Raw genomic sequence first — 14383 nt, 5'->3', positions numbered from 1 at the left:
CTGTTTTCTAAAACCGCAGAAAACAGCAATACATATTTACCTTATTAAATGCTAGCTTGGTTTGCTGTGAATTGTATGTCTGCATGAGGGGAGAGAGGGCAGAGCCAGGAAAGGTTAGGAGAAAAACTCTCCAAAGTAGAGGTGGGAAAGATCCCAAGGGCTCACGTGTTAGGCAAGACACCAGGAAATATTCAGAGATGAGAGGGGGCTGGGCATTAAATGGACAGAGAGAATGATGGTAGAGGGGTATCCAGGCGTGCAGAACAGCTGTGGGACACCTCCCCTATTGGGCCTCGAGGGGAATCATTTAAAGATTTCCCCCAGTGTCCAGGACTAAAAAGAAAAGCCCCTGTACTTCTCCCCCTACCCAAATCTTGGGTTTCTGTCACCCCCCCAAACACCTGCACCCTAGAATGACAAAGCCACCATCTCTTTCCCCATAAGAATATCTCCCTTAGAGACAATGAGGAAAATGAGAGCAGAGGAAAGAACAGACTACTGTAAAGAGTGTCCATAAAGGGGAGGAGGGTTGCTAAGACAAATCTTTTATTATTTTTTAATTTTTTTTTAAGACAAATCTTTTAAAGGAACCATTTGGGTGGCAGAAACTAGGGACAGAGATTAGACTCAGCCACTATGTTGCACAGGGGCTGATCACCGGTCCCTCCCCTCTCCCCCCCCCCCACCAAATCCTGGATAAATGGCAGTCAGACCTCTGACAGGTCACCTCTAGCTGGCCTTAATCATCCCGACACCCTCCCTTCCGCAGCTGCTCCAGCCATCCAGCATAGGAGATGGGACCCCACCTCTGGCACTGGGTAGCCACTTCCAGATGCATCAAAGACATTTCAGGAGTGTGCTGAAGGGAGGCTCAAGGAGGCCACTGGCCTGCAGAGGTGGTGTTCCAAAGGGCCAGCATTTCCCTGCCGATTATCTTCCAAGACAAATCCCCACTTCACTAATTCTGCTGTGCCCTGTGCCTGACCAGTAGGGCCAGGGTTGTGAGACTGCCTGCTGGATCCCCAGACCCGGACTGTAGCCCAGAATCATCCAGCTCAAGGATGTCAACTTGCACTCTCTGGAGTTTGGGAGAAGGATGGAATCCAGCCCCGGACACCGACCTTTCCAGAGCACCCTTTCCCAGGCACCTTTCAGAGACCTCAGTGGAGACGCCTCAGAAGTCAGCCAGCTTGGCATAGGCTTTGCCGCGTCTGGCTCTGGGGCTAGCTGCCGCTGTCGGTGCTGCCCCGCGCGATGAGCATCGGACGCAGAGGCTGGCCTTCTTTTGTGGCATCTCTCCTCCTCTGTGGATCCTCCTCAGTGCCTCCTCCTCTGGCATCTCCGTTGCCGGCGCCCACCCACCTCCATCCTACAGAAATCTCACTGAAAAGGTCCTGGGATTTGCGATTGCGCGGAGTGAAGGGAGGGGGCGACTGGGACCCGGGCAGACCGGGAATTCACAGCGACGCCTTTGGGAGCTTCAGATTCCGCTTCTAGGAAATGAGTTTAATGGTGGGACAGACCCTGCAGGTCTTCAAGAAGATCATAGGGGCAGGGGGGCGCGGTGGAGAGGAGGAGGATGCCAAGCGCCCGGCTAAGGGCTCTGCACGGTCAGCATAGTCGCTACCACCCCAGGGCCGCGTTACCCAAACGGAGGACTCTGGGACCCCTAGCCCCGCGGCTGCAGAGGGCAGAGCAGGGGAGTGGGAGGCCAAAGGTCAGACAAGACAGGATCTGAGGTGAGCAGCTGAGGGGGCGGGAGGTCCAGCTGGGGCTCTGGACTACCTGTGGCGGGGTTGGATCCCAGGCGGGGGCGCGGAGGTGGGCAGGCCGGGCGGGGCGCGCGGGCGCTGGGACTGGGGTGCGGAGGGCGCGCGGCGCGGGATTGGCGGGCGCTCCCCGCGGGGCCCACCACAGGCTTTTCAGGCGGAGCAGGCAGAGGCGCACGCACCTGCACCGGAGTCCCAGGGCAAGTACTCTCCACCGCGCTCCCGCCGCCCCGGACGGGCACCCCTGGGCATGAGCGCCCCCCCGACGCTGCCCCCAGAGGGCGAGGAAGAGCTCGAGACAGCCTGGTCCCCTGCGGTCAACGCCAGCTGCGCCCCTGCTGAGGAGGAGGCAGCGGCGGGGACCGGGGACGCAGGGGCACCGGGCATGGTCGCCATCCAGTGCATCTACGCGCTGGTGTGCTTGGTGGGCCTGGTGGGCAACGCCCTGGTCATCTTCGTGATCCTCCGCTACGCCAAGATGAAGACGGCCACCAACATCTACCTGCTCAACCTGGCCATCGCGGACGAGCTCTTCATGTTGAGCGTGCCCTTCGTGGCCTCGTCAGCCGCCCTGCGCCACTGGCCCTTCGGGTCTGTGCTGTGCCGCGCGGTGCTCAGTGTGGACGGCCTCAACATGTTCACCAGCGTCTTCTGTCTGACGGTGCTCAGCGTGGACCGCTACATCGCCGTGGTGCACCCTCTGCGCGCCGCCACCTACCGGAGGCCCAGCGTGGCCAAGCTCATCAACTTGGGCGTATGGCTGGCATCCTTGCTGGTCACCCTGCCCATCGCCATCTTCGCTGACACCAAGCCGGCTCGGGGCGGCCAAGCTGTGGCCTGCAACTTGCATTGGCCGCACCCGGCCTGGTCGGCGGTCTTTGTGATCTATACTTTCCTGCTGGGCTTCCTGCTGCCGGTTCTGGCCATCGGCCTGTGCTACCTGCTCATCGTGGGCAAGATGCGGGCGGTGGCACTGAGGGCCGGCTGGCAGCAGCGCAGGCGCTCAGAAAAGAAGATCACGCGGCTGGTGCTGACGGTGGTAGCCGTCTTTGTGCTCTGCTGGATGCCTTTCTACGTGGTGCAGCTGCTAAACCTGTTTGTGACCAGCCTTGATGCCACAGTCAACCATGTGTCCCTCATCCTCAGCTACGCCAACAGCTGTGCCAACCCTATCCTCTATGGCTTCCTCTCAGACAATTTCCGCCGTTCCTTCCAGCGGGTTCTCTGCCTGCGCTGCTGCCTCTTGGATGTCGCAGGTGGTGCTGAGGAAGAGCCCCTGGACTACTATGCCACTGCTGTCAAGAGTAGAGGTGGGGCAGGATGGATATGCCCCCCACTCCCCTGTCAGCAGGAGCCCTTACGACCAGAACCCAGCCGCAAGCCGGTCCCTCTCACCAGGACCACCACCTTCTGAAGAGCCCTTTCACCTCCTCCCTAGCCTGGCCACCTGTAAGGGAATCTGTGCTACCCTGACACCCCAGCAGACTGCCTGTCCTAGATGCTCATCTAAGAGCCACCACCTGTTCCCACCACAGCCACAGCCACCTTTTCCCAGCAGTCTATGGGTCAGCCCCAAGAGCATCAAAGCTCCTTTCCTTTGTTCTGTCCTCAGGACTCTGGTTTCTAGGGGGGGTACCTCCATGGGGGTAGGACTCCTCTGACCACCAGTCCATGATGTTAATTATTCCTGGATCTTTGACTAGTTTCCGAGGGGTGGGAAGCAGGGGGATGCCAGACAGGAATGGCCATCTGCATGTGACATGTTACAGAATCTCTGCCTTGGAGAGGGCTGTCCAGAGGGTGGAGGCAGCCTGTGCCCTTGGTCTCTGCAGACTCTGCCTGTGGTGGAGACATAGCATGTTCGAAAAGGGAAGGGAGGAAGGAAGATGCCTCCAAGCACACCATTGCCTTCCATTCCTGGGATCTTTTCTAACTGAAATTGATGCATGACAGCCTGGGGCACCTCCAGGCCCAGTGCCTGCTTGCAGTCAGAAATATCACTCCAGTTTTCTGGGGCTAGCAGCAGGCTTCCTGTGAGTAGGAAAGGTTTGGAAAGTCATGATCTGGGATTTGTTATGAGGCACAAAACCAGGTCAGTAATAATAATAATAATAATAAAGCAGAAAGGATGAATCTCATCTAGCTCCTATGGTGTGATTTTTTGCCTTGACCCTTTGTCATGAGAACATGAGACCTCATTAAGTTGACCAGTTTATTTTTTTTAATTTTTTTTTCAACGTTTTTTATTTATTTTTGGGACAGAGAGAGACAGAGCATGAACGGGGGAGGGGCAGAGAGAGAGGGAGACACAGAATCGGAAACAGGCTCCAGGCTCCGAGCCATCAGCCCAGAGCCCGACGCGGGGCTCGAACTCACGGACCGCGAGATCGTGACCTGGCTGAAGTCGGACGCTTAACCGACTGCGCCACCCAGGCGCCCCAAGTTGACCAGTTTATACCGCAGTGGTGAGTGGGAGGGAACTGGAGGTGGGAGGGAAGAGACCAGAGAATGCAGATGGAAATCAGCCCAGATTTTGGATAGAGGAGGCAGCTCTGTCACCCACTGTTAAAAAAAAAAAAAAAAAAAATTGCAATTCAGTAAAACACCAGCCAGATGTACATAATAAACATATCTAGGCTGAACATGGTAAACAGCTGTAACTTCTTGCCTAATGTTAACCCAAGGATAAATTAGCTTTTCCCAAAGGAAAAAGTCAGCTTATGAGAGCTTTAATCCTGTTTTCTGTGAATAAATCCTTGCAATGCTTCTGTAGGGGCCTGGAGTGAAAACATGCAATTAAACATATGTGAACAGCTGTGTGGGAGACTCCACCTGGCTGAGCAAAGCAAAACACCCTTCTGGGTTTGGCCGGCCCATCCCGGTGCAGAAAGGAAGATACTCAGGGAGGGAGGTGAGGACAGCAGGAGAGAGAGCCCCTCTGCTCTTCAAATGGGGTCAGCCTTGCAGCTTCCTAGCAGGAGGGCTTCAAGAGAAAACACAAGGGACCTGCCAGCCTAGCAGAACTTGCCTGACTTGAGCCTTTTGGGGCAGTCAGCAGGCATCCCAAGGTGGGCACAGAGGGCTTCTAGGAGGCTAAAGAAGATTGAGGAGGGCAGAGCAAGGCCCAGGGAGATGCTCTGCTTCCACCATGGGCAGGGGCTCCTCTCTGAGGAGGAAACAGAACAGGGCTCTTCCCTGAAGTGTTAGGGCCAAAACCAGAGTCTTACTTGATATGAGCAGGTGCCTGGTGTATGAGAACCAGGCAAGAGAGCTGATTTCTGGTCCTAGATATAAACATTGTGTGATCCAGGCAAGTGACTGAATGCTAGGGTCCTCAGAGTTCTGTCTGTAATATCACGAGGTCTTCCAATGTCGGCACACTGTGACAGAGAACTCACCGTATGCTCTTTTCCATGTGGCTATAGAATCTAGCTTCTTCCCTACTGAATGAAAAACAAAAAGCCTTACCTACATTGTGTTTGGGCATATAACCATTGGATCCTTACTCCTCTACATGGCCAGCCAGCAGTATGATCTGTAGGCGGTAATTAGTGTTGATCCAAGTGTGTCTCATAGGGCTGGGTGGGTGAGGTAGAGATGAAGGCCATTAGGGTCTGCACATTGGGGTGGTCTACATCTGTCTGAGAGAGAAAATGTGTAGCCAATCTGTATTGCATCCCAGAGACATGGCTGTGGTTTGGGAGCTCCAAACTAAGGTGCAAGAACCCCTTGAACTCACAAACATGTGTGCACACATACACACACATGCATGCATGTAAACACACAGACTTCAATTGTCCCAAACCTATCATACCCACTAGAGTTGCCTTGGGCATCTGGAGTAAGCCAGTGCTGGTGTTGGCTGGCCTTGTGTAACCATAATTTCCTAGCAGTCTTTAAAACTTAATTATTTCTTTGTTCCCCAGTGCCTGGCAGCATGCAGCAGTGTGGTCACTCAGTAAATGTGGTGGAGGGGCCACTGGAAAAGATCTGACATGGGTGTGGGCTGCTGGGCTTTTGCCCCCTCTTGGGTGGGGGGCTACAGTCCTTGTCTTCAGTGCCCAACAATGATTCACACCAGGCCAACTCTCTGATGAGCAAGACGGGGCACTGACCAGGAGTCTTGGCAACACTGGGCTGGGCTGAGTATTTGAAAATGCAACGTTTTTAACTTAGTTGGTGATGGCTGAAGTAGAGGTAGCCTTAGGTGATGAAAGGAAAAATCCCTGAGAGGCAGGGGCCCTCCATTGGCCAAGCCAGCCAGCAGTGAATGCTATAATTTCTCTGAGCCACAGTTTCTCACATGAAATATGCACAAAGCAGGGTGTGGGTTTTGAGTTCTTCTCAGCTGTAAACTGCCTTTTCAAAAGCACTGAAGAGGCATGCTGAGGCAGTGGGAGGGTGAAAGACAGCATTCTTCTATGCTTAGTGCTTTCTCTATCCCTTGTTAAAAATTAGCATTAATGCTGCCCCTGACCTGGGAGTCATAAATCACGCAGTGGAGGGACAGGCTAGGGGTGGAGAGTGTGCTGCTGGCCAGTGTCTTCCTCAGCTGCAGAGCCTTCTCGTTTCTTGGCGATTAGCAACTCAGCACCCACAAAGTATCCCGGGCATTTGTTGGGGGACACATTTAGAGCCCACCAACAGTGGTAGTTAGCATCAACCCTGAGGCCTTTGTTAACAGCTGATTACATGAACCCCTCAGGTTCCTGAGCAGAAAATTTGCAGAATTTGTGAATTAAAGTCAGAGATAGAAGTAGCTGGGGTCCTGAGAGCATTTCACATTACACATTTCACCTGCCTCAGGGGTCAGCCATGAAGACATGCAGGCAGGCTCTGGCCTGAGTCCTGCTTCTACTGACCATAACAGCTTTTGGCTTCAAAGTGAATGAAAATGTTTTTTACCTGGGTAGAAACAGCCTTCAGACACCCCTCAATCAGTGAACTTGCTTTGCATTTTAAAGCTGTCTTTAACTTACTGTTCAGTGACAAGCCAGGTGTTTATTTTCTCCAGATGATTGTAAAATGATATTTGAACATGACAGGTGATCACTCATTGGAATTCTTGCCCAACCTGTCAGCTCTATGTCATTGAACAAAGATACATACTATTTTCATTTTTTCTTTAAATTCTTGGCTTCACTTTCATTAAAAATAGCATACCTAGCACTCCTTAGGTGCCAAAGGCTGATATCAAAGGAAAAAAAACAAAAAAAACAAATGTATGTTTCTGCTGTGCTATTCAGAAACCAGACATGGAAGACTGACCAGTGGCTACGCAAATTCCTATAAATTTGGGTTTCAAAGCTCTTCTCTGACATCCCTGTCTCACCACCCCTTACCCAAAGCATGCAACAGAAAAGCCTCAGATTCCTTAAGCACAAATATCAGAGTGCTAAGGCACTGTCCTTGAAGCTCTGCTTTGTGGAGGTGTGTGCTGGGAGTGTGCATCAGACAGCACTCTGAGTGCTGCTTCTGGCAGCTTTGTGGTAAGATGGGGAGTCTCCACAGACAGCACCCGTGTCCTCATGAAGCTTGGAGCTTAGAGGCAAAAGATGAGCCTTCATCAGAGAACCACAGAAATGACAGTACAATTTTAAGCTTAAATAAGAACACACAGGAATGGACTCTGGTTTCTATGAGATGATATACTAAGAGAACTTGACATCGTCATAGGGTAGGTTTCCCCCGGAAGGTTGCTGGAGATGACATCCTCATAAAGATGAGTGGGAATCAGCCAGAAGAAGGGGTGGAGTGGAAAGTGCAAAGGGCTCAAGGCACAGCATGTGCAAAGGACCTGTGATAGTAAGCACTGAAGATGACAAAGATGACTGGAACAGAGGACGGATGATGCCCAGTCAGCAACAGGCACTAGGAGACAGACCAGCAGTGCCTCATAAGTCCCCTTGAGGATTTAGGACCATGCCACATCACAGCAGTGGCAGACTTTAATGAGAGGGTCAGGTCAACCTGGCAAAGAAACCCATCAAGGAGTCTTGAGTCCTTGTAAAGTTTGGACACTTGTACCCTCCATTTTTCAGTGCGAGGCTGGCAGGTAGAACGTGTTCTTTCCATTTCAACAGTCATCAACTTTTTTCAACAGAAAGGCAGAGTTCCCAATCCTATGAATGGATTGGCCTAACCAAGAGGGGCACCTTTGAAAGTGGGGGAGAACTAATATTAAAAAAATCCAAGATCATTAACTGAATCACTCAGAATGGAAGTACTGACTTGGTTAAAATAAAACCTTTGGCTTTCTATTAGCGAAAGACACTGTGGGTACCCACTGATGCCACATAGAAGTGTGGTGCCTGGGTCTAGATGGGCTGCCTGAGGTCAACGCTGGCACAGTGCAGATGTGCAGTGGCCTGGAAAGAATAGACTTGGGGACACACAGACCAGGGAGAGAGAATCCACATACCAGCCTAGTGGGACCGCAGGAAAAGCTCTGTGGCCCCTGGAGAAAGGCCAGAATGACAGTATCTACCCCCTGATTGTGCAGGGGACTGGCCCAGAAGAAGACTAAACATTCAGAGAGTGACCAAATGACAGAGAAGGAAAACAACAAGGTCAATGCAGAGAATTGGCATGTTTTGTTGTATTTTTTGATGTTTTTAAATTTTTATTTTATTATTATTGTTGTTGTTGTTGTTGTTGTTGTTGTTGTTATTCTAGAGAGAGAGAGAGAAAGCAAAAGAGTGCAAACGGGGCAAAAGGGCAGAGGGAGAGAGAGAATCTCAAGCAGGCTCCCTGCTCAGCATGGAGCCCGACTCGGGGCTCGATCCCACAACCCTGGGATCATGACCTGAGCTGAAATCAAGAGTCAGATGATCAACCGACTGAACCAGCCAGGCACCCTGGTGTTTTTTTAAATCAGGATTTCTTTAGCCTGTGATTTATTTTCAATCTATTTTTATTGAAGTATAATTTACATAAGGCAAAGCTCACTCCTTCTAGGTGCTCAGTGCTATGAATTTTGACAAACCTACACAGTTACGTTATTTAACTGCTACTGCCACCCCAAGTTAAGATGGGGACTGTTGTTGTCACCAAGCATTTTCCTCATGGCCGTGACACATGCCTTGAGAGGGCAGGTTGCCAATAGCATGGAGGACATGAGGGGATCAGATCTGGGGCAATGTGATCCCTAAATTGAGGGAGGCCCTCCACCCAATACCATTTCCTGAGCTCCTTTACACAGGCAGGGATCCCTCAGGAAACATTACTCAGGAAACGTTGCCCTTTAGACCTCCCATATCTGAAAAGAACCACCCTGGGCTCCAGAAATCCCTCACCCACAACCATGGGCTTGAGTATGTCTCTGGGCAAGGTGCCAGCTTCTTGATGACCTCATAGGCTTTTACTCTGAGCTCTGGAGAAAGAGCACGGCTTCCCCTCCAAGCCAGGGGTTCGGACTCCTTCCAAAGCCTTGCAGAGTGGATACCCCTCAAGACCCCACAGAAGCTTCATTTCCATTGATCTCAGGCCCATGGGCTTGCTGCTGGGTAGCTCTGTGTTTACTGAAGCCTTGTCCTGAGCTCTGGACATTCAGACAAATGAAACAGAGAAGCCAGGATTTACTCCGGGCCCTTCTCAGACTTCCCTTTCTTGTCCTGTTACTATTAGACTTATGAAGCCCCACCTTTAGGAGAAGGGCAACAATGTTTGAAGAAAGACAGGAATCACATTCTGGCAAAGAATCACCAAAAGTGTCACTTTTGGATTCAGTCATTATTTCAAGACAACTTTAACAATATGTGCCCCTATTACAGGCAAGATGGTGTGCAAAGCTCTAGTTCCCCAGAGTCCGTGGGAGTCGTGGGCCCCTGTTTTCAAGGAATTAAATGGAATTGAGGTGGGAGGCAGAAGGAAGAGGGGGAGGATTCAGGATACTGTTGCAAAGCCCTTCTTCCTCACTGGGTGGCTGAAGGAAGGTCTGCTGGGGTCCTACAGCCCATGAATATGCAATTGAGGTCAGCCTCAGTGTGAAGCCAGAAGAAAGATTCCAGAAGGACAACAGAGAGAAGTTGCCACATGTCCAATATGCGGAGGGGAAGAAGGATAATCAGTCATGGGATAAAATCAGTCGTGATAATGTCCCATTAAAAAAATAATAATAAAAGATTTATTTCAGACAGAAAGTCAGAAAAGTATCTGGCCTATGGCCTGGGTGTGGGGGGCATTATCATCATGGACCCGTTTGGAATCTCAGTGTTTATCACTGTATCCTAAAACCCTTCTGTGGCTAGCTCCCCTGTTTCCAGTGGGTGTGACTTTGAATTAACGCATCCCCCAGGGTTCTTTTGTCTTTCGTAATCACACTTTCCAAACAAGCTGAGAAGGATTTTGATTCTGTTAGAATCTGATGTTAAAAAAATATTTCTTTTCTCTTGTGAGAGGAAATTGGTTGTTTGCCTACATCTGAACCTACTGACCGAGACAAAAAGGGGGTGGGGGCGGTGGAGAAGGACTTTCTCAAAACAAAAAGAGATAGTGCTGAATCTGGGCACACATTCTGAAAACGAAAGGAAGAGTCAGGCATTGCTTGTATTATTTTATGAAGAAGCGCCTACAAAGGTCAGAGGATGTGTTTTCAAATGAGCTTGGGTACCCCCCCCCCACTGAGTCTTGACCATGATGAAAATGTGCTTTCATATGTTCTTTGTAACATTAGTTTTCCTGAAGATGTGAAATAATAATTAACCCCTATTTAACATGAGACCAACAGAAGCCCGCAGAGAGCTTGGCCCTTCTTCTGTCACCTGGCCCTCCACACCCAGAATGGCAGACCCAGGGGCCCAGGAATGAGAGTGGCACAGCAGGTGGTTGGCACAAGGGGTAGGAGGCAGCAGTGCCCTGATTTCCCTTTGCACACACCTTCCTTACTTCCTTATTGCACCCTCAAGCCCCACCCCCGAAATTGTGGAGCAGGGGATTCACCATCTAGCTTTTTTGTGTCTTTGCACATTCCTGGTGGGCTGCCAGAAATTTGGGCAGCACAAGTCCAGAACACAAGGCAAATGAGCAGAGCACTGGGAGACCTAGGAGCCAGATTTCACTGAAACTTGTTTGCAGAAGGTTAAGAGAGTCAGGCTGTCTGGTCAAAACTCAGAAAAGTTCATCCTTGTGATTCAATCATGAAAACACAGGATTCTTGGTGCGGGGAGACCCTGAAGAGGTCGAGGGAGGGTTATCGAGTGTCATCTGGTGTGTGTAGACAACTCCAGTGGCATGAAGGGGAGTGGCCTGAGTGACCTCTCTGGTATGACCAGGATGATGTATGTATTGATAATGGTGGTAGTTCCCAGAATGCACGTATTCTTCAGGACTTACAGATTGGGTCACCAAAAAGGGTGAATTTTAATGTATGCCAATTATGTTGTGGTTTTCTTTTTCTTAAAAAAAAAGAGATAAAATAAAATGCACTGGCCACCATTTGGCCCTAGCCTGCTCTTCCTGCGACCTGTGGTCTTAATGGCGAAAACTTTCCAGGTCTCCAGATTTTAATTCTTGTGGCACCCTAATCAGTGATCAAATACCACTTAGGTCCTTAGGAGCGTAGGTTCTTCTTTGTCCCCACAGAGAAGGACAAAGATGAGCAAACATGCCTGTATTTTTCCGAAGTTCCCTCAGTTTGGTGGATGAGACCGCCTTCCCTCAGATGCAGGTGGCAGCTGTCAGTGTTTCTGAGTCGGAAGTCTCCCATATGCGGCAGGCCCCTGGGAACTCAATCAGGAAGACGAATCACAGAAGAATCTGTTTAGGTGTCCACACCCACCAGCCCCCTTGCAGTCCTCAGTGGGGCAGATGGTTGATAGAGTTAAAAGATTTGCCCAGAGTCACCCTTCAAGAATCTGTGGACATCTGGGGCTGTCTATCACTTTCAACTCATGATTCCTCTCTCTTTTGCAAGTTCCTCCTCTTTGGTGTTGCTACATTTGAAGGCCCTGTGTAGCAGGTGAGGGTGAAGGTGTGGGTAGTGCTGCCTTTCCCACAGCTCCAGGGTCTGCCTGCGCTGAGCCACTTTTGGGACCGGAGAAAGCAAGCTTAGGGGTGTGTTCTCTCCTTCTCTGTGGCCTCCCCGGGAGCACAATGGAGGGGATCTCTGAACCCCTATGCTTTGACAGGCTTAGTGAGCAGGGAAAATAGAACTTGGAAGCAGGATTTTACAGCTCCCAAGGGGCTGCTTCTCACTCTGCAAACATATCCTTCCTTGAGGAATCCCCACATCCCACCATGATGCTTCCTCTAGAGGGGGCAGCAACCCTTCCAAGTGACTGCACCTTGCCTGGAAAGAGTACTTTCCACTCTCTGCACCACCCTGAATTTGCTCTCAAGACATTTGAGATCTCAACATAATCATTTTTAATCCACTTATGCATCTACTAATTTATTGGCAAATATACAAACATTTATTGGGCACCTGCTGTGTGCCAGAACCTGTGCTAACTCACTTCATTTAATGTTCATGGAAACCCTGTGGAGTGGCTGTGCTAGTACCCCATTTTACCACCTTATAGGCGTTGCATGGTATCCATGGTCATGTGACAACCACGTATCAGGTTGGGATTCAAACCCAGGTGTATATGACACCCACAACTCATGTTTGCTCTGGTGGATGCTTACAAGGGAAACTGTGCAGGTGTCTGCCTATGGGGGCATGTAAATAAGTCTACAAGTAGCTGTTATCATCCCAACCAATTTTAGTACAGAAATTGAATACCAATATCCTCTTAATAAAACTCGAGTGACATGAGATGCCTGGGAGGCTCAGTCGGGTAAGCGTCTGACTTTTGGTTTCAGCTCAGGTCATGATCTCATGATTCATGGGGTCCAGCCCTGCACTGGGCTGTGCACTGACAGTATGTGGAGCTCTCCCTCTGTCTCTGCCCCTGCTCCACTCATGCTTTTCTCCCTTCTTCTTCTTCTTCTTCTTCTTCTTCTTCTTCTTCTTCTTCTTCTTCTTCTTCTTCTTCTTCTTCTTCTTCTTCTTCTTCTTCTCTCAAAATAAATAAATAAACTTGGGGCGCCTGGGTGGCGCAGTCGGTTAAGCGTCCGACTTCAGCCAGGTCACGATCTCGCGGTCCGTGAGTTCGAGCCCCGCGTCGGGCTCTGGGCTGATGGCTCGGAGCCTGGAGCCTGTTTCCGATTCTGTGTCTCCCTCTCTCTGCCCCTCCCCCGTTCATGTTCTGTCTGTCTCTCTCTGTCCCAAAAAAAAAAAAAAAAAAAAAAAAAGTTGGGAAAAAAATAAATAAATAAACTTAAAAAAAACTTGAGTGACATACTTGCTTCTGGTATAGAATTTCCTGTCTGTAAGCTGACCTGGAGTCCCCTCACCCCATCCTTCTCCCCCCTTACCTCTCCATTCTACCTCTTCAGTTCCATCTTAGTGATCTTCCACCTTGTTCATCATGCTTCATGCCCTGCCCTCTGCTAAGACTCTTTCCTACACAGGGCCTTTGCACATGCTGTTCCTTCACCCAGACTGTATTCTTCTCCACTCTCCATTTGTCCAACCCCTGCTCCTCCTTCACATCTAGTGTTAAGGGTCAAAGACACCTTATTTACTCCTGCAACCTAAGTCCCACTCTCCTATTGTGCTGAAGTTCTCCTCCTTAGCTCCTACTACTGTCTCTAAGTTAAATACAGTTTGGGAGCAATTTGTTTTATATGTACCTCCCCCATGGGAATGTAAGCTTCTTAAGGCAGGGCTTGTTAACATGACAATCACCAAACCAGGCACAGAGTATGTGCTCAATAAATATTTGCCAAAATAGTCTAACAAAGGGGCTAGAGCTGAGGAGGGAAGAAATGCCATTTAACTCATAAAATCAAATTCTGATTTATTTAGAAGTATGACCTTGGCCTTCTTCCCCAAGCCCTACAAGTTGTGGGACATCATCAGCAACCATGAACCAGTTGCTGAGATTTAGAGTTCTCCCTCAGACCTGAATATCCAATAATGTGAACACAGAGTGAGACCATATAAGATGACCCACAGTCCCTGTTTCATAAGGCTTACTCTGATTCTAAATGCTGGGGAATTGTTCTTACAGCTGACTGATTTGTTTATGACCCTGGCATCTTTCTCAGAGTGAGGCTGTGGTTTCCCAGTTGTTTTGAGAATCTCAAGTTCAGACGAGTCCTATAAGCAGGGATGCTGATCTCCCACTGGACAGGGAATGAAGAGGATAGGGAGGAACTAGGACCCTTTTAGTGCCCTGGGCTCCAAGATGCCCCAGTAAGGGTTTTTGGCTCTGAGTCTTAGAAGTGTGTTTTGGTCTTCTTATATTCCTTAAGAAAAGCCCCCTCCTTTGGAGGTGGAAACACTAAAGCAATAAACCTTAAGTCAATTTGCTGGCTACTTGGAAGCAAGCCCTTTCGAAAAATGGAAGTCCAGTAGTAAGGACAAATTTGTAAGGTATCACTCTCTCCTCTTGACCCCCAGCACAATTCATGTGTACCAGCTTTGCCTGCACACATCAAGTTTTTCCTTCATATGTGCCTCCTACTGAATTTGGTTTTCCGCTAGCCTACCAAACTCCTAAGGGCAACATTGCTCAAATTTGTTATCTCGGGAGGGCACTGTGCATAGTAGCCACACCCCAAAGCTG

At 49.8% G+C, this 14383-nt stretch overlaps 1 protein-coding gene across 1 annotated transcript; it reads left to right on the top strand.

Annotated features, from left to right (window-relative positions):
* The first annotated feature begins 1023 nt into the window (after nucleotides 1-1023).
* Nucleotides 1024-3907, top strand: SSTR4 (somatostatin receptor 4). The gene is made up of 2 exons (XM_058684733.1): nucleotides 1024-1739; nucleotides 1936-3907. Exon 2 carries the CDS (start codon nucleotides 2020-2022, stop codon nucleotides 3181-3183), a length of 1164 nt encoding a protein of 387 aa, XP_058540716.1. The 5' UTR covers nucleotides 1024-1739; nucleotides 1936-2019; the 3' UTR covers nucleotides 3184-3907.
* The last annotated feature ends 10476 nt before the right edge of the window (nucleotides 3908-14383 follow it).

Source organism: Neofelis nebulosa, chromosome 9 (genome assembly GCF_028018385.1).
Source record: "Neofelis nebulosa isolate mNeoNeb1 chromosome 9, mNeoNeb1.pri, whole genome shotgun sequence".
Taxonomy (NCBI): Eukaryota; Metazoa; Chordata; class Mammalia; order Carnivora; family Felidae; genus Neofelis; species Neofelis nebulosa.
This window is presented reverse-complemented; position numbering and strand designations above follow the sequence as displayed.